Source organism: Rousettus aegyptiacus, unplaced genomic scaffold (assembly GCF_014176215.1).
Source record: "Rousettus aegyptiacus isolate mRouAeg1 unplaced genomic scaffold, mRouAeg1.p scaffold_m13_p_18, whole genome shotgun sequence".
Classification (NCBI taxonomy): Eukaryota; Metazoa; Chordata; class Mammalia; order Chiroptera; family Pteropodidae; genus Rousettus; species Rousettus aegyptiacus.
The window spans coordinates 18,789,508-18,815,922 of NW_023416293.1; the positions used below are offsets into that span (position 1 = coordinate 18,789,508).

The 26,415-nt window shown below is 50.0% G+C and overlaps 1 protein-coding gene across 6 annotated transcripts in view; it reads left to right on the top strand.

Annotated features, from left to right (window-relative positions):
* Positions 1-6,574: 6,574 nt before the first annotated feature.
* RYR2 (ryanodine receptor 2) overlaps positions 6,575-26,415 on the top strand; it is a 525,506-nt gene continuing 505,665 nt past the window's right edge. For all 6 annotated transcript variants that reach the window (XM_036235620.1, XM_036235621.1, XM_036235624.1 and 3 more), the window contains exon 1: positions 6,575-6,658. In XM_036235620.1, coding sequence (XP_036091513.1) covers positions 6,590-6,658 — 69 coding nt within the window. In that variant the 5' untranslated portion in view covers positions 6,575-6,589. The remainder of the gene's footprint in view (positions 6,659-26,415) is intronic.

Sequence of the window (26,415 nt, forward strand, 5' to 3'; positions counted from 1 at the left end):
GAACTTACAGAACTAAAAGGGAGAAAAAAAAGAAAGAAAGAAACAAACAAAAAGTAAAGCAGCCTCTCGCTGAGAAGGGAGGCAAAGCACCGGCCTTTGGTGAGCTAACCAGGTGTGGGGCAGGGGCACCCTCCAGGTGGGCGGAGCTCTCTGAGGACGATCTGTCTTGGGCAGATGCTCACGTGTTGGTGTCCCAGTGGACACATGGCAACAAGAATCTCTGTGCAGAAGAAAACAAGGGAATGATCTTCCAGTAGCTTCACCAATCAACGGCCAGTGAGCAAATGGCTGCCTTCCCGCTGGAAGACCTCTAGGAAACAGGCCGAGCAGGTGTCAGGCCAGGCTAGGAAGCAGATCTCCCCAGCCATTTTGTGTCTATACTGCTTCCCCCGTGACTTCTTACAGGGCAATGGCACGGAATGACAGTAGAGGAGGCAGAGATCCTTAGTTATAGGGTTGGCTCTGCCACAAAAAGGCTGCAGGGTCTTAGGAAGATTAATTTAACCAAATGTGTAAGTTTTAGATTTTCCTCATCCTGCTCTGTTCACCAATGAGATTCCATGACGTTTTACAGAAAACTAGGGTGGCTTGTGGTCTGACTCTGGCTTTCAGGCTGAAATGCTCACGTGGGAAATGAAGTGTGTAGGTTCTAACTGCACCTTCGCAGAGAAACCGCCAGCCACCCGCCCTCACTGGACGACTGCCCCTCAGCCTTCCCCTGAGCCCTCGGCTTCCCCTCCCACCCCCGCCCTGCCACTCCGGTCCCGGGCTTCCGCAATCCCCTCTGTGTGCTTCCGTGACACCCCGGTGCGCTCTGCAGAATGCTCCTTCATTCGTTCAATTCGGTAAGTACTTATTGAGCACCTACTACAGGCCAAAGTGTCCTGGAGCTTGGTCACAGCATGAATAAGATCCAGGGCTTTACAGAGCTTTCAGTCTGGGGTGGGGGGTGAAACAAATAAACACACACACAAACAAGATACTTCCAATCATCGTAAGTGCTGTGACAGGAATAGGACAGGGACAGAATAGGGCAGGAGCGGTAGAGCCCTCCACAATGGGTCTCAGACATCTTTTGAGGCAATTAATTCAGTCTCCATTTGAGAGAGTGCAAGTAGTCAGGGTCCTCATCACTGCAGAGGCAAAACGGTCATTCAGAGAGGAGCTGGACGAAGGGGAGTTATTTTTTTAATAATAATTTTTTAAAATTATAGTTGGCATACAATACTACATTAGTTCCAGGTATATGACATAGTGACTAGACATCTGTATAACTCGCAAAGTGGTCACCCCAATAAATCTAGTGCCCTCTGACACCGTGCATAGTTATTACAATATTATTGGCTATATTCTTTATGTTATACTGTCTCTATAACTATTAGTAACTACCAATTTGCACCCCGTGGTTCCTTCCCCCCTTTTCACTGACCCCCTCAACTCCCCTCCCACCTGATAACCCTCAAAATGTTTTTCGTACCTATGAGTTTGTTTGTTTATTTTGTTCTTTAGATTCCACACATACATGCAATCATACGGTATTTGTCTTCCTTATTCTGACTTACTCCACTCAGCACAATACCCTCTAGGTCTATCTTTCAATATCTCTTTCTATCCCTTTACTTTTCATCTGAGTGTCTTTTAATCTGAAGTGAATCTCTTGTAGGCAGCATATGTAAGGATCTTATTTTCTTATCCATTCAGCCACTCTCTCTATTGATTGGAGTACTTAATTCTTTTCTGTCTGAAGTACTTGTTAAAGATATGTAGTTATTGCCCTTATTTATTCATATTTTTGCTACATAATTTTTCTTATTAAAGAAGTCCCTCCAATATTTCCTGTATGCTGGCTTTGTGGTAATGAATTCCTTTAGCTTTTGTTTTTTTTGGTCTGGGAAGCTCTATCTGTCCTTGGACTCTAAATGATAGCTTTGCTGGATAAAGTATTCTTGGTTGTAGATCTTTGGTTTTCATCACGTTGATTATTTTATGCCAAGCCTTTCTGACCTGCAAAGCGTCTTTTGAGAAATCGGCTGCCAGTCTTATGGGTGCTCCCTTGTAGGTAACTAACTGCTTATCTCTTGCTGCTTTTAAGTTTCTCCTTTTGTATGTAACCTTTGACATTTTAATTATGATGTATCTTGGTGTGGGCCTCTTTGGGTTCATCTTGTTTGAAGCGCTCTGAGCTTCCTGAGGTTGTATGTCTACTTCCATCACCAGGTTAGGGAAGTTTTCCATCCTTATTTCTTCAAACCGGTTTTCAATTTCTGGCTCTTCGTCTCTTTCTGGTACCCCTCTAATGAAAATGTCATTACATTTGATATTATCTCATAGGCTCCTTATATTATCTTCATTATTTTGGATTCTTTTTTCTTGCCATTCTGATTGGGTGTCCTCTGCTACCCCATCCCCTATATCGGTGATTTGATCCTTCGCTTCCTCCACTCTGTTGATCTCTCTGATACACTCTTCATCTCAGATATTGTAGTCTTCATTTCTGACTGGGTCCTTTTTATAATTTCCATCTTTGTTTTTGTTTTTTATCTCTTTGTTAAAGTTCTCGCTGATTTCATCTACTCTTCCCCTAAGTTCCTTGAGCATCCTTATGATCAGTGTTTTGAACCTGCATCTGGTATATAGTTTGTCTCCATTTTGGTGACTTCTTTTTCTGGAGCTTTGTTCTGTTATTTCATGTGGGACATGCTTCCTGTCCCTCCCCATTTCGGCTGCCTCCCTGTGTCTGTTTCTATGTATTAAGTCTCCCATCTTAGTAGGGTGGCCTTATGTAGTAGGTGTGCTCTGGGCCCCTTGGCACAGACCTGGGATGGGTCCAGCTGCAGGCCAAGTTCAACTGCAGCCTATGCACCTCCAGGGCCACCTGGTAAAGGTCACCAAGCAATCCACGTTTGGCTGCTACCTGTGCCGGGTTGTGGATATCTCAAGGAGTCAAGTCTGAAACCAAGGTCGGCTGCCACTAGTGCAGGGCTTGGTGCTGCTCAGCAAGAGGTACAGGGAACACCAAGGCCACATGCTGCTTCTCTGGGATTTGTGAGCCTTTTAGAGATTTTATGAAAGTTCTCAGCAGGAGCCAACACATCCCATTTGTATGGAACAAGTCACTGGAAGTGGCTTGCGTGGGCCCACCACCTGGGAGAGGCGGGGTTTCAAGGAATCCCCTGGGCAGAGCCACCTGTGTGACCCAGTTGAGGGCACCTGAGCTCCAGCGCCTCCCTGCGTGTCACCGGCGCTGGAGCTCAGAGCCCCCGGGTGGGCGCGAGTCCGCGGGCCCTTTAAGAGGAAGGTCACGACCCCCGCGCCCTGCGTTTCACCCGGGACGTGGGGAACTGCGGGGAACGTCGGGAACGTCGTGGTTCTCACAGCCGGAGCTGGCGGCGGGGACTCCTCTCCCCGGCCCTGGACCCTGGGCCCGGGAGCCCGGTGAGCGGGGGTCCCCTCGCAACTCAGGTAGGGGGTGCTCTGCGGCCGAGACAGCGCCCCATTCTCACCACCTCAGCGCCGTGGGACCCCGCGGTTTCCGTCTCCGCCTCGCCCAGCGCTTCGAGGCGACCTGGTTGCGGGGTCCCGGCCAGGCCTCTGGCGGCCCCGCGTGCCGTTCGCTGGGCAGCTCTGTCACAGCGTCGCAGTCGCCGCGGTCGCAGTGAGGCCTGTGCCTTCCGCGCCGGCTCGCGAGATATCTCTGTGGAGAAGCGGGGTTTTCGGGGACGTGGGGGCGGTGGGGGTTGGCGGGGAGCCGCTCGCGTGGGGAGCCGCGAGCGGGGCAGGGACCGGGCCCTGTGGGGGCGGGGGGGGTTTGGGGGGGAGCAGCTCGTGAGCGGGGCCGCGGCGAGGGGCCTGAGGGGCCTGAGGGGGCCGAGGGGGCCGAGGGGGCCGAGGGGCCTGAGGGGGCCGAGGGGGCCGAGGGGGCCGAGGGGGCCTGAGGGGCCTGAGGGGGCCGAGGGGGCCTGAGGGGGCCGAGGGGGCCTGAGGGGCCTGAGGGGCCTGAGGGGGCCGAGGGGGCCGAGGGGGCCGAGGGGCCTGAGGGGGCCGAGGGGCCTGAGGGGGCCGAGGGGGCCGAGGGGGCCGAGGGGGCCGAGGGGGCCGAGGGGGCCGAGGGGGCCTGAGGGGGCCGAGGGGGCCGAGGGGGCCGAGGGGGCCTGAGGGGCCTGAGGGGGCTGAGGGGCCTGAGGGGGCTGAGGGGCCTGAGGGGGCTGAGGGGGCTGAGGGGCCTGAGGGGGCTGAGGGGCCTGAGGGGCCTGAGGGGCCTGAGGGGCCTGAGGGGGCTGAGGGGGCTGAGGGGCCTGAGGGGCCTGAGGGGGCTGAGGGGCCTGAGGGGCCTGAGGGGCCTGAGGGGGCTGAGGGGCCTGAGGGGGCTGAGGGGCCTGAGGGGGCTGAGGGGCCTGAGGGGGCTGAGGGGGCTGAGGGGCCTGAGGGGCCTGAGGGGCCTGAGGGGGCCGAGGGGCCTGAGGGGCCTGAGGGGGCCGAGGGGGCCTGAGGGGGCCTGAGGGGCCTGAGGGGCCTGAGGGGCCTGAGGGGGCTGAGGGGCCTGAGGGGCCTGAGGGGGCTGAGGGGCCTGAGGGGGCTGAGGGGCTGAGGAGGGGGCTGAGGGGCCTGAGGGGCCTGAGGGGCCTGAGGGGCTGAGGGGCCTGAGGGGGCTGAGGGGCCTGAGGGGGCTGAGGGGGCTGAGGGGGCCGAGGGGCCTGAGGGGCCTGAGGGAGCTGAGGGGGCCGAGGGGCCTGAGGGGGCTGAGGGGGCTGAGGGGCCTGAGGGGCCTGAGGGGCCTGAGGGCCCGGCCGGCGCCCGGCGTGCGGCCTGCGTGCGGCCCGCGTGCTCTGCCGCTCAGGCGGCAGGAGACGCGGGCATCCCGGCGCGGACTCGCGAGGGCGCCGTCCCTGCAGCGCCAGCGTCCCCAAGGCGCTGGGCCCAGCGAGGGGCCGTGCTCGCTGTGGCGGGCGGTAAGGGCTTTGCTGGGCGGAGGTTTGGGGTAGAAAGGGACCGAAAGTCCGGGCAGCGGGACAGCATCTGTGACCCTTGATGTCCGTTGTCCTCGTGACTCTCTTCTGGCCTGGCCAGATCTGACGCCAGTCAGAGGACGCCCCGACCAGTGTCTGGAGAGGGCTGTCAGCATCAGGGCACCCAGCCTATCTCATGGACGTCGCCCTGCTCCGCGTTCCTTGTCGCCCCTTCCTGCTGACACGACTGTGCTCATGAGCTGTGGAAAAGCTGGCGAAGAGGGAACAGCTCCTTGTCACTCTGCCGCCGAGGCAGCGCCTCTGGAGAGTGGCCTCTGTCCGCTTCTGGACCGTGGCCCTTTAGATGGGTCCGTGTCCTCATTTCCCCCGCAAACCTGAGAGTGACATTCTGGGGAAGATGAGGGACGCAGAACCCGTTAGGCACAAAGCCTCCCAGAGCGCCATAAACACAACACCCAGAGCGAACGCTCCCTGCCCTGCGGACCCCGGGCGATAATGTGCCGGTGGAGGCGCATGGTTGTGACAAACGTCCCTTCTGGTGGGGGTGTTGATGACGGGGAGACCGTGGGGGGCACAGGGGTGTATGGGGACTCTGCTTTCCCTCGATTTTGTTGTAAACATAAAACTGCACTAAAAAATAGTCTTTAAAAAAAAGAACTGTAAGTTCCCAAAGCAGGTTTTTAAAAATTAGTTTAAGTTATAGAACTGAGCAAGGCTTCCCGACCCCGTGTCTGGAAGACTCAGCCAGCTGAGGAGAGCCCTGCCATCGGCGCGGATTTGTGAGCCAGTGCGCCCGGGCCGTGGCCTTGCCCTGCCTCCCAGGATGCCGAGGGGCTGCAGGTCCCCCGGGGCCCTTCCGGCTCTCCCTGGCCACCAGACAGCTACTGTGCAGTTCTTGTGTCTGTTGCTTCTCCAAAGGTGTCTGGGAGACCAGGGTGCCTGTGGCCCAGGTGGTGGTGCGTCGGTTCGTGTCTTCCTGTGTCTCCATTCCCACTTGGGGTTCTTCCGGAGAGAGGGGAAGTAGGTTTCTCGGGCACCTGTCACGCTTGGCCTGACCCCCATTACCTTGTGAGGTGGCAGGGTTCCTCGTTCTCTCTGGCTCACAGCGACTGTCTCAGCTGGGGTACTGCGCCCCCCTCACTCACAGACGCTCTGCGCAGGCGCTTCCCCTCTCGCCAACTGGGAACTTTTGGGACCTTCCGCTCCAAGTGTCCTGCAGTTCTCGTAGCTTGCTGGCTGCCCATGAATAATGTGAGCCCTTCATTGGCCTGGTTGAGTCGAGGGCAGAGAGGCTGAGCAGTCAGACATCCGCAGAGCTCCCCTCCTTCTGGTCCCAGGGTCCCAGTGGGTAACTGGGGAGGTGACACCGCTGTCCCTACTGTCTTCTCAGACATAGTCTGGCTGAGGGGAGTTGGGTAGGGAGACCAAGAGATGGGGGGAGGGGAGACTGAGAGGGGTGGGGGGCGAGGAGGAAGGGGACAGAGAGGATGGCTTGAGTAACTACGTTGCCATTGTCTCCCAGGATGAAGCCCCACCTGCCCGCGCTGAGCCCAGAGGACAGGTGTTTCCCAGCAGAGAATCTCGGAGCCCAAGGTGGCCCGGTGGCTCCCTCCAGGTAACCAATGGCAGGCACCCTGGGACCTGAATCCCTGTTGGCATCCCTCATCAGAGAGCCACCTGCCGTCCAGCGCGTAAGTTTCCACATTTTCAAAGTGATATTGCAGGTGGTGATGCGTGTCACCGTTCGCTGGCAGAAGGCTGTTTTATCAGGAATTCCTCTGGGTCCTGGTGGCCTGTGGTCCCTCGGCACCCTCTTCACACCTGTTAAAGTGCATGTCACGCTGTGGGGACTGCTGGTGTCCCGTTTCCCGCTGGGCTGTAACGCTCTGAAGGGGAGGGACGTCGCCTGCTTTGTCTGGCTCCCAGGATCTCATGCAGAGCCAGGCACACAGGAGGCGCCCATTCTGTAGTTGTCCAACGGGTGGGACGCAAACACGACCCTCGCTTGTCTCTTCCCTGGCTTCTGGGCCGAATAGTTAAGTTTGTGTAATTTGGTTCTGTGGGACCGTGCCACTGGGCACAGGGAAACATCAGTGGAACTGTGACTTCATGGCCTCTGATGCCCTGCGCTCCAGTACCTGGCTTCTTGGTGCAGCTGGGGAGGTGCCCACTGCGTTCAAAGTGACCTCCTTTGAGGTCATCGGTGCAGTTCCCTCACGTTCTCAGACAGGGAGGTCCAAGCAAATGGGTTGGCTTCCCATGTGCCCCACGTGACCGCCCCAGATAACTGCTATTAGGGACCCGCTTTGAAATCCTGTCCTTTTTGCAGTATTATTATGACTTCCTCTTTATTTGTTTATTTAAAGAGTGGAAATTGTATGTTTGACCTTCTTTACCTTCATCTACACCCCCCCCCCCACCGCACCACTGAGCTGTTGTCTGTGTTTTTGTTTGTTTGTCTTCTTCATTTATTGCTTTCGGTTTTATATTCCATATGCGAGTGAAATCATATGGTTCTCAACTTTTTCTGTCTGACATTTCGCTTCCCCTCATACTGTCAAGATCTGTGTTGCAAATGGCAATATTTCATCTTTCCTTATGGCTGAGTAATAGCCCAATACATTTAATAAAGTAAATAAATAAATACCTTGCCAAAAAAAAAGAATAGAAATTGTATAGAATTTGAAGACTAGACATTGAAAGCCTAGCATAGGAAGTGGGTGCTCAGAAGAATGTTTAAGGGACTTGCTTCAGAATGTAGGTACTACTTTTAAGTCTCAAAAGTTTGCAGCTCTGAGATGGCATTCCTTTTTTCAGGAATGTCAACTTAAACTTGTATAGAAAACATCATTTCTCACCATTTTTTTTAATTGAAGAAATTATTTTTTCTTTTCTCCGCCTACTTCCTCACCATTTCAATATACATGAGCTCTTATGTGTAATTTTTCATCTATGCCTTCTGACCAGATATTAGCGATATTCTGAAGTAAGAGGCGTAACAGAGAGTTGTTGCCACTGAGGTGCTAAATATTTGTAAACACTAAAATCTAGTGATTTTTGTCAGGCTTTGGGAATCCTTGCTTGTTGTTGTTTTTAATTGCAATGTAATTGAAGAATAGTTCTGAAATTATACAAGAATGTCTCAAGTGACACCCTGTGTATGTTTTATCCTACTTTTAATGCTATTAATAGGAGTCATCATGGAGATGCTAATTTAACTTACAATTGAGTTTCTGAACCTACTTAATTCTTAGTCTTTTCTTTAGTTCAAATCTTCATTTCATAACTTCTGTATTATAAATACTAGAGCTAGAAAATAAGACACAACACGGACTGCTGGTTAGTTCAGCTCCAGGGAGCAGGGAGCACGTTGTCCTACTCAGCTGCACATGAAGGTGTCCAGTAGACATTTGTAGGATGGTTAATAGACGACTGAGTGGATGAACACGGGGATGCTGATATATAACATGAGCTAAGTCACTTAATCACAACACATGTTTCTAACTGTCCCCCTCAGTGGGATGAGGCCGGAAGTTTTGTCCGATTTGTTCACAGGTGTATCTCATGCTCTCAGGACACAGAAGACACTCAGCAAATATTTCTCAAACAATTAATGAATCTGAGGCTCTAGCCACAGATTACACTCCCTCGTCTCAGCCAGATGGCTCTTAAATGTGTATCTCTGGTCATAAAGGACTTTGGGGAAACACTTCAGATACGTTCGAGGATGAGAGAAGATTGCTCACTACTCCTGGTCCCTTTACACAAATGTGGTCCCGTCACAGAGCCCTTGCTGGTCACGTGTGGAAGGCAGCTCCAAAATTTGTTTGGTTCTTTTTCGCGTGTTCTCAACCTCTTTGTTGAAATTCTCAGTCTGTTCTTGTATTGTCTTCTGATTTTGCTGAATCGTTTATCTGTGTGAGCTCTCTGAGCATCATTAGGACAAGGGTTTTGAATTTTCTGTCGGGGGCTTCTGGCCTCCACTTCCCTGGAGGCAGTTTCTGGGTTTGCTGTGCTCCTTTGGTGTAGTCATGGTTCCCGACTCTGGTTCTTCGTGACCCCCGCGGCCTTGTGTGGAGTCTGTGCATTTGAAGAGTCAGTCACCCCTTCCAGATGTCACTGACTTCAATGACCTTCACCTATGGGTGGTGTCACACTGGAAAGTGCGGCGACCTTGGGGCTGGGGGGCAGGGCGCCAAGCGTGTGAGTGGGTGGCTCCAGGTCTGGGGGTTGATGTGACTTGTGGGCTCAGGCCAGAGGGGTCTGCAGCACTGGGACTGTGTGGTTCTCGGTATGTGCTGTGGGGGTCTGCAGAGGCTGCTAGGGCTGTTGGGGTCCTCCAGCAGCTAGGGGCAAGGCAGGTAGCAGTGGTGGCTGGAGCCAGTGATGTGACACACTCAGCCAGGAGGAGGGGGCGCCGTGGAGGCCTGTGGGTGGCTTGGGCTAGCTGCAGAAACACTTAGTGGTGGGGGCCAGGGCAAGCCCTTGGGGCCCCCCTGGATGTCGGCATGAACCACCACGTCTGCTGGTTTTCCCCATGGGTACATAGCGGTGGAGGCTGGTGTCAGGCTGGAGGCATGCAAGTGCACAACTGGAGGGGCTACCTGCTGGTGAGCCCAGTGTCCCAGGCCAGTGACAGAGACGGGGGCCGGATCTGGGGCCAGAAGGAACTGTGAGGCCCTTGTTGTTCGTGTGTTCTCCTGTGGCTGCATGGTCTCTCCACGGCATGCACATGGCAGTGCAAACTGGTAATGAAGGTTAGGCCAAGGATGTGTCAGTGAGCAGCTGGGAAGGGACTAGTGGTGGCCAGTGACGGGATGCAGGGCTAAATCCTGGCCCACAAGCAGCTCTGCGGGCCTAGATATCTGCAATGCACTTCTGTGGCTGTAAGAACTTGCCATAATTGTGCACACGGCAGTGGAGGCTGGTGTCAGGTGTCCGGCAAACGATGCGCAGGTGCATAGCTAGACAGGCAGCCCCAAGTGTACTCACTGCGGTGGGGGCAGCTGCAGGGTCTAGGCTGGCACCTTGCACTTGGTGGGAGCTGGGGGCAGGAGCACCATGGGGCTTGGGCAGCTGCCATCAGTGAGTGTGAATACCTGTGGGCCGATCCACTGTGGCTGTGCTGGCCTTTCCTTTGTTCAGTGGCAAAAGCTGCTGGGTCACCTGCAGAGCAGGTCACTGGGAACCAGGGTCCCTCCCACCATGTGGCTGCTCCTGCTTTAATTCCTTATTCCCAGTCATCTCTATACATCTCACTTTTACTGGTCCTGGTGGAGGTGAAATCAAAGTGGGACCTTTGTGCAGAGCCCTGAAGGCTGGGAAGCGGGCCGCCCTCCCCACGCCCCCTTTCCCTGTGAGGAGTTCCCTCCTGCACTGAGCAGTGCTGGCCTGGGACATGGGGTGACGCCAGCAAAAGGAATCTGTCGTCCTTCACTTGTGTCATTGTCCTCAGGGTTTTGTTCCTGATATTGCTCAATTTTCTTAAGTGGACTCCGGAGCTGTTTTTATTCGCGAGATGTGTCTAATTGTTGATCTTTGTTGGGGAACAGAGGCCAGGGTCCCCTATTCCACCATCTGGGTGACCATAATTGTTTGCTCTTGTAAGTGGCATGTCCTCTCGCCCTTCTGAAGGTTATCTTCCCTTTGAAGCTATTTTATAGTCCAGGTTAATTCTCCATTTCTATACTGTGTGCATATTCTCAATTTCTCAATTTTCCGAGCAGGTCGGAAGACAAATTTTAAACATGTTAATAACTATGCTTTAGGTATATAAAGGAGAAAAAGACCAAAATTAGCTTTGGACAGTTTTTAATGCTTTAGAATCCTCATGGCAATTTGACACTTATTATTGAAGCAGAATGTGAAAGCCACGTGGACTTCGGGTGGGTTTAAGGCATAGGTCATGCCATAGCTGCTGCTGTTAGAGATGCAGGTTCGTAAGCAGCGCCCAGCACCCGTGCAGCATTCCACAGTTCATTTTCTGAGTTCAAGTTAGGTGGTTCCTCTAGGGATACATAAGGCCACGTGCTGTTATTCCGTGTAACATCCTTGGGGGCTAAATACTGTAGCTCGAGGGCAACAGATGTCTCCGATGTTGACTGGTGTGCCATAAAAGAAAAGGACTAAAGACTTAGGAAAATGGAAGAATATTATGAATTACTCTGAACATACTTGAATTTTGGCCTCGTCCATTTTGTTGAGCAATTATGCAGTATCTTTTCTATGATTCTGGCCTTTTTTTCAAGACAGAGTTGAGCTCTTAGGCTCACCCTCAGGTGGTGGGCGAGTCTGGGGCAGCCACACTGGCAGTGCCTCCTTGCAGCCCAGGACTTCCTGAATGCCAGGACAGGAGGGACGGGGTGAGTGAGTCCCTGCCACCTCACAACATGTCACCGAGTGCCCTTTCTCCATCACCTCCCTCTTCACAGGCTTCACTTAGCTAGCAACAGGGAGGGCCGGGATGGGGGGCGTGTGGTGCCCAGCAGGAGAGACAGAAGGGGCGGGCTTGGTTCTCACCCCCACATTTAGCTCCTTCCCCGCTGCCTGCCCCCTTTCCCGTCCATTTATTTTGCCACACCACCAGCCTGTGCAAGTGCAGCCACGAAGCTCTGTAACGTGGCATTAGGAATCCCATAACAGAGATGCGATTTGTCTCTGCAGAATAGGAATACAAACTAAGGGGGTCTGGGTCTCTAATCCTCTGGGGACTGTAATCAGGGAAGGCCACCCTCCATCAGGTGGCCAGTTCTTGTCCTGTAGGTCAGTAGCAGAATTGGACAGAACTGCCTGGCCTTGCGAATCAGGGCTGCAGAAGCCTGTGTCAAGATTAGGGATCCATCAGGCAAAGAGATAAAGCCACAAATAGAAAGTGCTTCACATGAGAGCTGTGGCCACAGCCCAGAGAACGGTCTTTGCACGTAAGCAGCAGGGCTGTGGTTCAAGTGATGGTGTTAATTGTTAATATTTCTTAAAATGTTATAATCTAGAGTCAGAAAATGACTAAGTATGCCTGAGGTGAGTGACAGGGAAGCGAAGTCACCACCAGACAGGCAGCTTACTGCCTAGCACGCTGAGTAGGACGTTGTCTTCCTTTATGTCTGATTTGTATTTTAAATTATTATAGAACACATTTTCACATAATCTTTCAACAGTCCTGTAAAGTAGGAGGGAAAATTATTCACATCCTCATTTGATCAGAGGGTCAGCTAAGGGCCCTGATAATGGTCTCAGCCTCGGGGTCACCATCACCACTCACCCAGGCTTGGCACCTGCTTATTTCTGAATTGTTTAAATTTTGTGTCTCCCATTTCTGGGTAGTATTTATATCTTCTCACTGGAAATAAAACTAGCTTGGCTTTAGTTCTTAGAACCAGTTTGACCATATTTGCAAAAAGTGGTTATTTATATACTTTTTAAAAAGAGATTAAAAAATTAAAACATTTTTCTCTGGTTCTGAGTGTGATTTAAAAACATTTAGATTTTAATATTGTCTACTTTCTAGATACGATAACCTGAAAGTGAGGTATTCTGGTCTGGTTTCATTTTATAATTCACATTTCATTTTAGTGATTATGGAATATTTTTGAACACTCGTAGAGTCACACAGTTCCATACTTAGCTCTTTGGCATAGAAACAGAACACTATCTTAAAAATAATTTTAATTGGGTGACTGATCTAACAGCGGGGTGAAACCACCTCTTGCTCGCCCAGTGAACGTTTTGCTGTGTCACAGAGACAATGGCCAAGGACAGCAGGGCAAACTCCCCCACCACGTTCCTGTCAGCCAGCTTGCGCACTGGGTGCTGGACCGTTCTCCTGAGGCCCAACCCAGCTTCCGTCTCTCCACGAAGCCACACCTGAGGCAGCAAGGTTGTCCTCTAACAGGACTCAGTAAATACCATGGGGGGCTTGGGTTCCGAGTGATTCAAGGGCCCCCAGGGGAAACTGGCCAGCTTCCGTGAGTACCGCCTTCTACGTGGACTCATCACTTTTTCTCTCAATTCTGGAAAGGTCCATGGAGTGAGTGGCGGCTGACCCGGCCCTGGCCACGTTGTCCACCCTCTGACGAGGTATCTGGTACAGCAACTAGTAAGTCCCAGGAGCCAGGCTCCCCATTGGATGCGTCTCAGCTGATGGCTGAATGTTTATGCTGTTCCTGCCCTTGATAGCCAGGTCATTGTGCCTGTTCTGCCCCTCAAGCTCCAATGTCACTTGAATGCTGTGCTTTGCCAAGAGGTCTGGGCCTTAGAAGGTAGCTGCCATACCCTCTCGGTGCTCCTGGTCATCATATTTTGGGCAGCAAGCTGCCACACCTGTGCCCACGTTCGAAGTCTTGACAAAGGTGAGACAGAACCTATGAAAGAGCGATAGTGACAAAGGACACGTATCAGGCATCAGTGATGTGCCACACGTGCTGTCAGTGCTTGTCATACATTTTTTCATTTAATTCTCACAACAAACTCATGAGGTAAGAACTTCCCCTGCTTTTTGCAATTGGGGAAACAGGGTCAGTAAGTACAGGTAACTTGCAAGGATATGTAATGAGTAAGTGAAAGTCAGAGTTTAAATCCAGGGGCCCTTGAAGCCAAGCCCATACTCTTAACTATGCTGACTTTCAACAGGATTTTGGATTTTCTTTCTTTCCCACAGGTACCATTTTTTGAGGCTGAGGAGGTAAAATGTGTGGGTCATGTGAGCATGAGTTTATTTGTCTCATTTACATTATATCTTTGGCTGAAGTAGGGTAGCTTTTCTTTCTTTCCTTCTTTCTTTTTTAGTTTCCAAGGTGCCTGGTTTAGTGCCGTGTACATAGTGGGTCCACAGTAGAGACTGAGAAATTAATGGGAGAGCCATGTTTACATAGAGAGTAGAGTTAGTGGGACCCCGCTCAGACTTTGTCCTGGAATCCGGTGCCACTGGCAAAACAAGTCCTTGACAGCATATTAGTGGCTGTGAACTTGGCAGTGCATGTACCTGTTTTCTGCAAATAGTGTTCAACTGATGACTACCCTTCACATGCTGACGTCTGGCCCTATGTAAACATTTCTTTTTTAGAAGTCGTTCTTAGTCCCTACACCCCTCGGTTTATCACTTGTTTCTTGAGAAAATAATCTGTCCACATTCCCCAGTCATGGGATGACTCAGGCCAGGGATCCGGGCCATTTTCTGGGCAGTAGCTGGACTTCTGGCCCTGTCTCGTTGGGACCCGCACAGCCCGCCACAGCGAGGTGCTCCTTCCACCTCCCGCTCCTCATGTCAGCCCTTCTGCTCCTGTCCTCGTGCCCACTCCTGCCTCCATGGTTGCCGGAGTAACCATAAAAATATTACTCTGCATCTCTAGGAACAAAATGTCAGTGCACTTTACTATTGTTTTAATTTAAAAACTGAAGTGTGAAAATAACTCCAGCCTAGAAAAAATTCTTTTCCTGGCAGACAATTCCCTTTGGAAAGGAGAGATACAGAATCAGTATAAAGAAGTTGGGAGTAATGATGGTTTAACAAGAACTCAGGCTTGTTAGAAGAACCTGGACTCGTATGTCTGACACGATGGTAAATGTGCAATCAATGCTTGTTCAATGAATGAATGAGTGAATGAATGAATGAATGAACAATGTGACATAAACTCCTGAGAACTTTAGGAAGACATGTATGTGAATTCTAAAGGAAAACTCTTAGTTCTCAGGTGCTGTCATAAGTTTCAGGGTGGTGGGTGTAGTGGATTGTATGACATCCCCCCACAATTCACACCTGCCCAGAACCCTCAGAGCGTGGCCCTATTTGGAAGTAGAATCTAGGGATCTCACTGTGGGACCATTCTGGATTTGGGGTGGGCCCCATATCCAGTGGCTGGCGTCCTGATGCAAAGAGGAGAGGACACAGAGATGAGCACAGAGGAGAGGGCCGTGCGAAGACCACGCGAAGAGTGGCAGGAGCCGGAAGAGGCAGAGCTGGACCCTCCTGGAGCCTTTGGAGGGAGCACAGCCCTGCCGACGCCTCGATTTAAGCCTTCCAGCCTCCAGAACTGTGAGAGAGTACATTTCTGTTGTTTAAGACATCTCGTTTGTGGCGATTTGCTACAGGAACCCTTAGAAATTAATACAGTGGGACAGTTAGGGTCAATATTGCTGTTTCCTCATTTGTTAGTTGTCAAAGGACATATGTGAACTTGCGAGGTGTGTAAAAAAGGGAACTTATGATGATGATAGAAAAGAAAGATAAGCTCCTTTCAGCTTGTTTTGAGGAATTTTTCTCTTTGGTACAACTTTTTTCCTACATTTACAGCTGGTCAGTGATGCAGATGTAACAGGAGGACTGATGGGCTGAGGAGGGAAATGGCGCGCGTGTTAGGGAGGGGCTTGCTGGGTCATGAAGGTGAGGCCTCGGGAGCCTAGTCTGGGTAGTAAAGGTTTCTTAAAAAAGAGGAATTAATTAATATGAAAAGTGAGAAGAAGACGTTTGAGTTTTTTTTAGTTGGCCTGAAAGAAAGAGAGGGGATCTGGGAAAAACAGGTGACATATAGAGACCCTAAGGGAGGGGGTGGGGTGAGGAGAGGAGAGAGGGAAGGGAAGAAAGAGGGAGGCGGAGGAGAGAGATTTTTATATCCAGCCTGACAATCTTGCCTTTAATTAAAATATTTAGACCATTTACATTTAACATAATTGGTGGTAAGTTTAGATTTAAATCACCATCTTACTATTTGTTTTGTCTCTTATTTTTCTTTGTTTGTTTTTCTCTTTTCTGCCTTTTTCGACCAATCGAGGGTTTTTATCATTGTATTTTATTTCCTTTATTTGTTTATTAGATATTTTATGTATGTATGTATGTTTGTATATATGTACGGTGGTTCCTCTAGGATTGAAAGATATGTCTTTTACTTATCACAGTTCAAATCTTCAAATAATATCATACCATGTCATATAGAACCCGTAACTATATACTTCCATTTCCCCCTCCCATCCATTGTGTTATTGTCAAATATTTTACATAACATTGTAACATATACTGTAAACTCCACAGTGCATTGTTATTAGCTCTACTTTAAATAGTCAACCATCACTTAGATTCAAAAATGAAAAAAAAATTTTATTACACAAAAAAATCAGATCATGTTACTTTCTTGCTTAAAACCTTTTGACAGTTTTCTGTAGCACTTGAGTAAAATCTGAATTCGACATATCTCACAGCCTTACGCTCATTAGGGAGAGAAAACATGTTTCCAGCATCTAGTTCTGTGCTCATTTCAGGAAAAATTCTCAAGAAATAGTAGCTAGTTTCATTTTCAACTTAATTTATATCTCAGTGTGATCGACATGTCCAGAGTAGTCAGTTAACCTAAATGAGTGCCCAGCAGTAAAAATTCCCTCCCTTCGACCTTTTTTCTTTCCCCTGCTTTGCTCGCTGTAGTCTTTCAGGCAAAACACTGCCACCTAGTCACATTTTGCTAAAGAATGTAGCCTTTTGGATTTGTGATGCACCTCTTAGATTTGTCTTGTGTTTAAACTAAGGTGCTTTGAAATGCAGAGATTTTTTCGGGAGTTACTTGCTCTTTCTTAGACTGCTTTTTCATCCTCAGGGCTGTTTCCTGGTGGGAGGTTGGCCTGTCCTCTTCTTTAGAACTCTGACTTGAATTGGACCGTGATTGTGGTTGCACTGGGCTGCTCGGCACGCGTGTCTCGTAACAGTTCAGGGAGCAGCCCAGCCATTTCCTTCCTGCGGGCTCTGAGCTACTGGTTCTTCTCCAGCACCTCGAGGGTCTGCATCTGCTGGGGCGAGGTGTCCACCCAGCGTGGGTAGGCTACTGTCGGATCTAATGTGATGTCTCCCCAGGGCTGCTAGCCTCCCCGCTCAGTGTCCAGGTTGCTCTGCTGGGCTTGGTGTCACCCGTCTCGGTGACACTCTGTCCCTGTCCCCCTCCCCCCATCCAGCCCTTCCCACTCACCCCCTGAACAGCGGAAGAGCAGAAGGCCCTCGACACGCACGGCCTGTGCCTCTCTCCAAACGGCTCACCCTGCCCCCTCCAGGGGCAGTCTCGCTTCGCTTGGTGGCTCCTTTGTTCCTCTTTCAGTCAGTGTTCCTTGACTCCCTACTGTGTGCTGGGCTTTGGGAACAGGGTGCTTGGAGTCCGATGCAGTAGATCACGCCCAGTATCCTGGTGGCCTTCTGGGGTTAGGGCGGATGTTCTAACTTGGCCCTGCCTGCTCTAATGATGGGGATTAGATGGGAACGGATGGGCTGGGTCCTCGCCTCTCCCCACGGTGATGATGCTACTGCCCAGTGGCTTTGCAGCTCCCATGCCCGTCTGCCACTGGTCCTGCCTTGTTCTCCTGGTACCATCCACCCGCAGGCCCACAACTACTTGATGAGCACCTTGATGCTAAACAGCAGATGCTCCCTTCTCCCCGGGCTCGGACAGAGCCAGCTTCAACTCCGCATAGGGGTGTCAGTCCCGTAGTGTTGTTTGATAATTTCCCCCTTTTACTTTCTTTATTTTTAAAAACTGCTGTGAGGTAGACGCCACAGCTCCTAGAAGGAGCCCCCATCTTTCTCTCCTATTTTCCATCTCAGTGTCTTTGTTCTATGTCTAGGAAACCTCAAGTTTGACTATCGAAATTTTTATTTTGGTTAGCATTTCAAATTTCCCACTCATTTTCTCACTGTTCTTTTTGCACAGGCACCTGCTCTTGTTTTATGGGCACAACTCATGGTTTCTGTGAGGACAGTCGCTGTTGCTGTTGTTGCCGTCAGTTGGCTTTACTCTACACCTTGTATTTTCTCTGTTTCTTGGGGTCCCTTTTTCTGTTTATCTTTGTATCTCTTCTTCATGGTAGTGGCTTTCCTAAAATACTTGCTTATCCTTGGCTTTGTATTCTTACTGAGGATTAAGGTGTAGTGTAAGTTAGGGGGCAAGCTCAAGCTTCTGTAACACACAGGCCCCCAAATTACAGTTGCCTAAGTAAAGCAGGTATTTGTTTACCTCTCATGGGCAGTCCAGGGGTGCGTGCTGCTGGTCAGTGGTTGGTAGAGTCCAGCCAGAGGTGACTGTGGCATTGGCCAGGGCTAAGTGTTGTTGGGGGGCCCCGTGGCGAGAGGAGATAGAGAGTGGAGAGAGCTGAGATGTAACCAGGAATTCCAGCATTGAACAGAGGGGAAGTGAGCCAGATCAGGGGCCACTGGAAGCGTAGGTGGGGAGATAGTCCGTGGTGCCTTGCCAGCCCACGGCTCTGGCCGGACTCCTGTGCCAGGTGGGTTCCTTTTGATGTTGAGACTTAGTCTCAGTCGAGAAAGAGATGAGGGGTCAGAGCAGGGCTCGGGGTGCTGAGCCCACAACAGCCTGGAACCTTAGTGACGGGAAGTTTGCTCCAGACCATGGGGCTGGAGCTGCTTCTCGCCTCCGGCTCTGTGACGGGCTGCCACCAGGGGGAGGCCCTCGGAGCCCCGGACCTGCCCGGTGCTCTGGTCTGTCTGGTCTGGGGCTGAGTGCTTCCCGCTGTGGGGCCGCCGTCCTGACATGACATGCGTTGTTGCTGCAGACTGAGATGCAGGGTTCAGAAACGAGAAGAATTTTTTTCTTTCCGTAAATTTCTTGTATTAACAGATTCAGATTGATGAGCAAATAATTAAAATGCGTTTTAAAGCTATGCAAATTGGATTAATAGAAACTGAAAAAGAAATAAAAACTGAAGCCAGAGCAAGAAGACTGGGCATTTTTACATGCACTTTATTACGAACAAAACAGTACTTTCCATACAGGGAAAAAGAAAAACATAAAATGAAAACTAATTGACTAAGCAAAATACCTTCTAGGACAGGGGATGTAAATGAGGATGTCGCAAGCACGAAAGTGGGACAGTTTACTAGGAGAAACACGAAGAAATGCTGAAGTCGGTTTTAAAATGAGAAGACTGAAGCAGAGTTCATAGAGAAGAATTGAAAAAGACTAAATTCCTTAGTAATGAGCTATATAGAGTATGTTTACTTTTAGACACAGAAACCTGATTTTAAATGATACCTACTGGGTGGAGATATTTAAAAAACTGTCAACTTATCCATCCGTCCCTCCATCCATATATCTATACTGGGACAGCTCTGCGTGGTTTTACTTACAAGGGATAAATTGAATCTAAAATAAGAAAAAAAACCTGAGTCATATGTATCTGCAAGTTTTGGAAATTTGCAGTTTTAATTTTGGAAACTAACAGAAATAATCAGTTACATATTTACCAAAAGAATAATCTAGATTTCTTTAGGCTGATAAATATAACCTTCACAACAGGAAAGAGGCTAGAAGAAAATAATTGTGAAACTATTTTGTAAATATTTTAGTAAGAACAGTAGTAAACAGTGTGGCTTTGTAAAGACCAGCTCCTGACAGACTCAGGTCCTCCCTGCCCGAGACAGAGTGATGAGTCCGTGGGACTGAGGGGGAGGTAGCAGATATTAGCTATCATGACTTCAGCAAGGATTTTGATTTCTGCTTGGGAAGCACATAATAAGATAATTTCGGGTAGTGATAACCAGTTAAGAAGGAAATAAAGCAGAAGAATGAGGGTAGTGACGGGTGAAGTCCGTGGCAGTTGTGCTCAGAGAGGCTTCTTGGAGAGGATGCTAGAGCTGAGATCTGAGTGATGACAAGGGCTGGCCCTGTGACCGTCCACGGGAGAGCACCCCATGGGGCGAGCGCAGTGGGCTGTTCCATGGCTTGAGAGAAGGCCCTTGGGACTGGAGTTCAGTGAACAAAGGTCGGTACGGATGACGAGAGGGCTTGGAAGGAACAGAGAGCATGGGCCCCCAAGGGTGTGTGACGAAGGGCGCGGAGGATTTTATTCAGGGCACTGGGAAGAGGTCTGAGGTTTTAAGCAAGGGGATAACATGACCCACTCTTAAGTTTTTAAAGGGCCCCGGGCTGTTCCAAGTGGGAAAGAGTGGGCAAGAGGGGAGCCAAGAGGCGCTGATGTGGAGCTGGGGCTGGAGGCAGGACCAGGACGCTGCCGTGGGCAGAGTTAGGGATGCTGGGCCCGGGGAACATTCAGGGGGCCTTGCCAGTAGATTAGCTGTGGACAGTGAGGAAAGAGATGATCCAAGGATGATGACCAGGTGTTTGGCCTGAGCAGCCGAGCACCACTGACTGAGCTGAGCTTCAGGAAGGAGGGGCTCGGGGAAGGAGGTGGGAGCTGCCTCTCCTGTCTGGGAGATGTGTTTGACTGCCTACTGTCTGTCTACGTGAGCGGGTGGATGATATAACTCAGAGTTTAGGTGGAGAGGCTGGAGTACAAGTCACAACACAGAGATGACATTGAGATGACCTCACTGGGATGTCACCAATTTCTCTGTGAGGTAGTTATAATAGTAGCTGAGTGGCAGGTATGTAGTGGTCCAGATATGACCAGGTACGTCTGTAGAATCAGGAAGAACAAGAGTGATGAGTTCAGATAAGAGGGATTACAGGGCCAACCTCTGTCCCCAGAGCACCGCCTTACCAGATTAGCAGATAGAAATACTGCACGGGACACAGGAACACTAGAATATGCATTCATCGTTGTGTCTCAAGTTCATATTTAACAGCATGGCCTGTGTTTTACTGGCAACTCCAACGCAGTCTCCCACATCTCCCCTCTTTCTCCAGCCACATCCCACTGTCCTAGCTCCGGGTTTTGGCACTTGGAGTGATAACCGCTTTAAGCCCCTTCCCTGCCAGCCTCGGGCTTCCCAAGGGCAAGTCCGTGTGTTGGCTTCTGAGTGTAGCTGTTTCGTTGAAAGACCAGAGTCGCATCGGGACACTCAGAAAACAGCTTGATTCGTTTCTCTCACTGTCCCTTTAAAACCACTTAGAGACCTTTTTTTTTTTTTCTGTCCTGTTCCATGAATGAAATCCTGGGCCCCTAAATTAGAGGACACTCCTGTCACTTTTAGTCACAGAAAGTGTCTTGGTTCAGTCCTAGAATGTTTAGTCAGTTCTGCAGTCATGACTTTGAACTTCATGTAAAGAGTGTTTCCTCTCCTGGAGCTTGGGAGCACCTGGCTGAGAGGTGCTGGGGACCGCGAGGTGAGCTGTCCTGTTTGTGCCATTTCCCTACTCTGCTCTTCTCTGCACCCCTGCTGGTCACGGCCTCTCACTCTCCAGGGCTGGAGGGTCGCACAGGGAAGAATGGTGCTGAGTTGCTCGTGTTTGGCACATCCTTAAAGGTGGCTCTTTCCATCGGAGAGGTTTTCAGGGGTTCTCAGAGGCCCCCTTCTGCCCACTTCAGCTCCCTGTACGCAGCGCTGCCTCCCCCACCCCAGCTTCTGCATCCTTAGCGCAGCTGCGGCCGCTGTGCCCGGGCCGTCCCTCCTGGGTAGCCTCCTAAAAACAGTCTCGAGCTGCAGGAAGAACCTGTCCGTGGCCCGTGGAAATGCAGCTGCTGCAGCGACCATGCCTGCCCCCAGGGACGGCCTCTCTGCCTTCCTCAGGCGTGAGTCGGGTATGCATCTCGGGACCTACATGGCGCCTTCTGAGTAGTCCCCTTGCAGCCCCTCTCAGGGCTCAAGGTGAGGGGACACGCTCTTCTCTCCTCCCCCAGACAGGGCGAGTAGGGTCAGGAGTACACCAGCACTCCAGCTTTCCCAAAGAAGTCGTCCTTCCCAGCCACTTCAGGCTCTACCCTTTCGCACCATCAGAGGCTTCACAGTTAACGTCCACCACCTTCTTGCAGTTCCCGAATAGGTATTCCAGAATTTCTCCTTGGAATGGTGGAGCCTTTCTCACTTCTTCTGTTGATTTTGGTTCTGGTGCCTTAGCCGAAGCTGAGACAAAAGACGGCCATGCGCCATCTTCTGTTACATTTGTATTTTTTGTACCTAGCCCAGTGCCTGGTATGTAACATACTCAGGAACTGGTTTTGAACAACGTAATTATTAATGGGAAATGGCTGTGAGGAGAGGAGGCTGGCAAGGCCCGGTCCAGACAGCCCCTTGGTCGGGCTCAGACACAGCCTGAGGCGGCACCTGGGCAAATTCAGATGCCTGAGTGCAGGATGAGCTCACACCAGCGATGGGCTCGGATGGCATCCCCCGGCCCAGCTCGGGTACAGTAGAGATTCTTGGGGTGCTGCCACTGTTTCTCAGCTTCCGAGCTCATCTTGAAGTCTCTTCGTCTGCCTCGGGGCTCTCTGTGCTCCTTCATCAGAGGACCGCTGCTCTCCTGGGGCCTGGCCTTCCCCACATCTGGATGGCCCTCCCTTACTATCCACTTTTCCAATTACTTCCTTTCTGCTGCCCTTGTTGTCTTGTCCCCATGCTAAGTACCTGTCACAGTACTCACCTTTCTGCACCTTGTGCCTCTGTAAGCTCCAGGAAGCCTGGCACTTCCTAGCTTACTCCATATCCCAAGAAGAGAGCAAGCCATAAGTAAGATGAGTGAGTGAGGGAGAGAATGAATGAATGAATGAATGAATTGGCACCAGAGTCCATCGTAAAACCTCCTAGGCCGGGTTTCAGGGATGGGTCTCTCATGGGCCTACGGTCTTCAGCTTTCATTGTAGCCCAGAGGAGGGTGCTGGTTTTGGCAGCCTCCCCCTCTGTGGCTGGGTTAAGCTCCTGCTGTGGTTTCGTGAACCTGCCACCCAAGGGTGAGAACAGAATCGTGTCCAAGCGTCACCGCACAGTGGCCGAGGAGTCACGTTGGCCTTGCGGTTTATAAATCCCTTCCTCAAACTCCTGTTCTTGAGTCCATCACCTTTAGAAATTTTACTGTGATCATGATGTCCAGTGACAAATTAAAAACAATTCTGTTTGTATCATAGCACTGTTATTTGGTTTGGATCCAGTTAAGCCCTGTAACAGTCGGTGTTAAAATTCTCCTGAATTTTATCGTTTTGGATGTGTGTGTTATCCACCCTTCCCCCAGTTCCCCTCTGCCCAGACAAATGGGTCTTTTATAGCTAAGTCGAAGCTAGAATATGGTATGATCCTGCACCTTAAAAAAAATCCAATGTATTATATTATATGTGACAGGAAAATCTGATTAAACTGAAGATTAAACAGGGAGAAGGCTATTTAAATAAATTACTTAATTATTTTGTTTTTAGACTTTTGAGGAATACTTGAAATATTTCCATTTGGAGATTGAGCAAGTGGATGGCCTGATTTGATGACATGAAGTATGTGTCTTTTCTTAATGAATTGTAGACATTCTTTTAATCATAAAACTGTAAACTATGTACATACATAATATGAAAAGACAATTATAATGAGGTTGAGGCCAGTTCCACTTAAACGGAGAAGGCAGGTGTTGTTTTGTTCCGCCATACACCCCTCCTTGCCATCTGGACCTTGGACCTGATGGCTGGAGCTGCAGCAGCCATCTACGACCATGGGGCTTGATGCTGTGACCAAAGGATGATGGGGCTAAAGGGCAGAAGGAGGATGGCACCGGAAGACATCATGGAGCCACTCTGCCCATTTGGACTGCCTTGTCTTTGGCTTAATGTTACGTGAAACCCCTGCCCTGTGTTGCTTAAGCTCCTGATTTTTAGGTCTTTGTTGCTTCTGACCCCCCAAAATATTCTAAAAGATAATTGGTGTTCATGGGAAAGTGAGGGCATTTGTGTCTTAGATGACATCATACATACCAAAGAAACTCTTCCTATTAATAATAGTTACAAAAAAATTAGAGAAAGCCTTATTTTTGAAATTGTTGCACTTGATATACCATCTGACTGATTTTATTTCAGAGACTGTCAGTAATTTTAGTTCTAAATTTAGCAGTTCTAAATTAAATTATGCACATGCATGCACAATTTAATGAGTGCGTCCATATTCCAGGCACTGTGTTCTGCAAGTCGTATTCATTATCTCATTTAATGTTCACAGCAGTCTCGTGAGGTTATTGTTATTATCCTCACCTCACACACAGAGAAATAGAGGTGCAGGCAAGCCAGCAGCTTCCTAATACGTGGCAAAGGAGGGACTGGGGCTGAGTCTGCTCAGCTTCTGGGTCCATGTTTCTGACTGCTGCCTTGTCCTATTTCCAGATGAGCATGAGTCCATTCACTTTAGCCGTTTACTAAGTCAGTAGCAAGGATGGCTTGGCACAACAATTAATAAATGTAATCCATCAAGATGGACCTTCTGGCCAACCTCAACAGATAAAGAGAATTTATACTCAGATGGAAGATTCTAATACCCATGAATCTGATCATGGAGATTCAGGTTAGACATTAAAATGGGCAGTCTACTGGCCTGTGTAAACCAGACTGAGCAAACTAGACCCCTTCCTCAAAAAAGTGGTGGGTGTTCCCACTCAGCACGGAGCAGGATGCATGCCATGTCATGGTCTCCCGGACCTCCCTGCCCTCCGCCCTGCTCCCTGCTCCCCCCACCACACCGCCCTTCTTGACCTTGGATGATATGCAGCTCTGTGCGTACCAGGCCCTCTGCACGGAGCACTCTTCCCCCCGGCAGCCATGAGGCTCGTCCCCTCCCTTGATTCAGGTCATCGCTGCCATGTGACTTCATCAGCGATGCTGTCCCTCTCCATTTTATCTATAAAACTGTCCCTTCTTTTGCTCTCTACCCCATTATCCTGCTTTATATTTCTTCATAACGTTGAATGCTCCTGACACATGGGATCTGTGCCTTATTCATGAGGACAAGGCCTGATACATAGTAGGTGCTCAGTAAATGTTTTTTGGATGAATGGATGAAAGAAGAGTGAGTTCAAAGAAACTGCTCGTGTCCTGTGGTGATACGTGAAAACCCGGAAGACGTTGGAGAGGTTGGCCCTGTTCTGGGATGGACTCTATGTTTCCAGAGGTTTTGGGGGTTACCTTTGTGTGTGAACACATTGAGGTGCTTAGTACCTTGCAGTTAATGAATGACCTCTGTCTGTGAGAAGTGACAGCAAGAAGAATGGTGTTTCAAATTGGAATTTTCTTAAAATGAAAATGAAAGTGGAAAGTTATGTACAGAGTAGTAGCAGTGACTAGTAATCTATGACCTTGGAGGGAGGATTCTTAATTACATCCATGAACATGAGCACCTTATGAGAAGATGAATCGTCTCTGGTAGTGGTTAGTGCATTTTGTGGGGGCCCACCCTTAGACATGCAATGTCAATCCTGGCATTGTAGGAGGAAGGGCCGTGACCTGCAGGACGGGGTTATCATCTCTGGCTAGAGAAATCAAAGCTCAGAAGCTTTAGAGGTTGGAACAGATTTTGACAGAATTTTGTAGCCCTTGGTGGCAGAAGAAACAGCAAAAGAAGAGGCATGGTTGCTCAAGGCACACGTTTTATCCGAGGAAAAGTGGCTTGGTTTGGGGGCAAAACAAGGAGTACTTGGAAATACATATTGAAAAGGTGTGTGGAAGGCTGTGTACTGGAGGGTCTCAACTGCAAGGCAGAGAGGGTTGCGTGGAGTATGGCAGGTGTCGGAGCCACTCTTCACTGGTTCTTGCTGGGGCAGGAAAGTAACGAGATGAAAACATTGTTGTAGAAGGTTATCCTGATGGGGGTCTGAAAGATGACCCACTGCCCAAAGGAGGAAAAGGGAAAGGTTAGTTACAAAGTCAGTGACTCCAAGAATCAGGAAGATGTGGGGTGGTGCAGGTGGGAGGGTCTCAGTCTGCCTAGGCTGCCATAACAAAATCCCACAAACTGAGTGTCTTAAAAACGATAGAAATTTTTATCTATCTGGAGATGGGAAGTGCGAAAGGCCTCTTCTTTTGGCTTGTACGCAGTTGTCATCTTGCCGTGTGCTCGTGTGACCATTTCTTCTTGTCTTATGAGAGCACAAATCCCATCATGGGCCCCGCCCTCATGACCTCATCTAAACCTAGTCATCTCCCAAAGGTCCCACCTCCAAATGCCATCTCAATGGGAGGTAGGGCCTCAGTATGAATTTTAGGGGGACAGAAACATTCAGTCCATAGTAGGGAGGAGTCAAAGATCTGCCTCAAGGGGTGTGTGACAACCATGATGAAACTACCTGTGAGGCCACTGAAGCCATCTGGGTTAGAAACGTCTCTGGGGGGCCCATCCCAGCTCAGGATCACCTCTTCCAGTGGAGAAGGTGCTGATTAGTCACCCCTCTCTGTGACGCCAGAGCTCTGCTGATCCCAAGAGCGAGATCATGTTCACTTTTATCCTGTACATACAGTTCATTCCTGACGCTGGACATCAGAGTACTAATTATAGTTTAGGGCGTCACCATTTTTAGATCATAATTTTTAGACTAATTTATGGAACTGATAAGATGCTGACGAATAACTTTCAGGTCTTGAAAAACTAATTTTCCCTAAAATCCAAATCACAGAGGAGGGTAGAAGTTAGATTTCATCTCTGAGCACATTGTGATCCCTGTCCCCTTCTCCGGAACTCACGTGGCATTCCAAGAGCTAGCAGGACCCCGGGGGTTGGCTGGAGACCAGGACCAAACCTCCTGGGGCTGCAGAGCTGTTTTTAGTTCCTGCT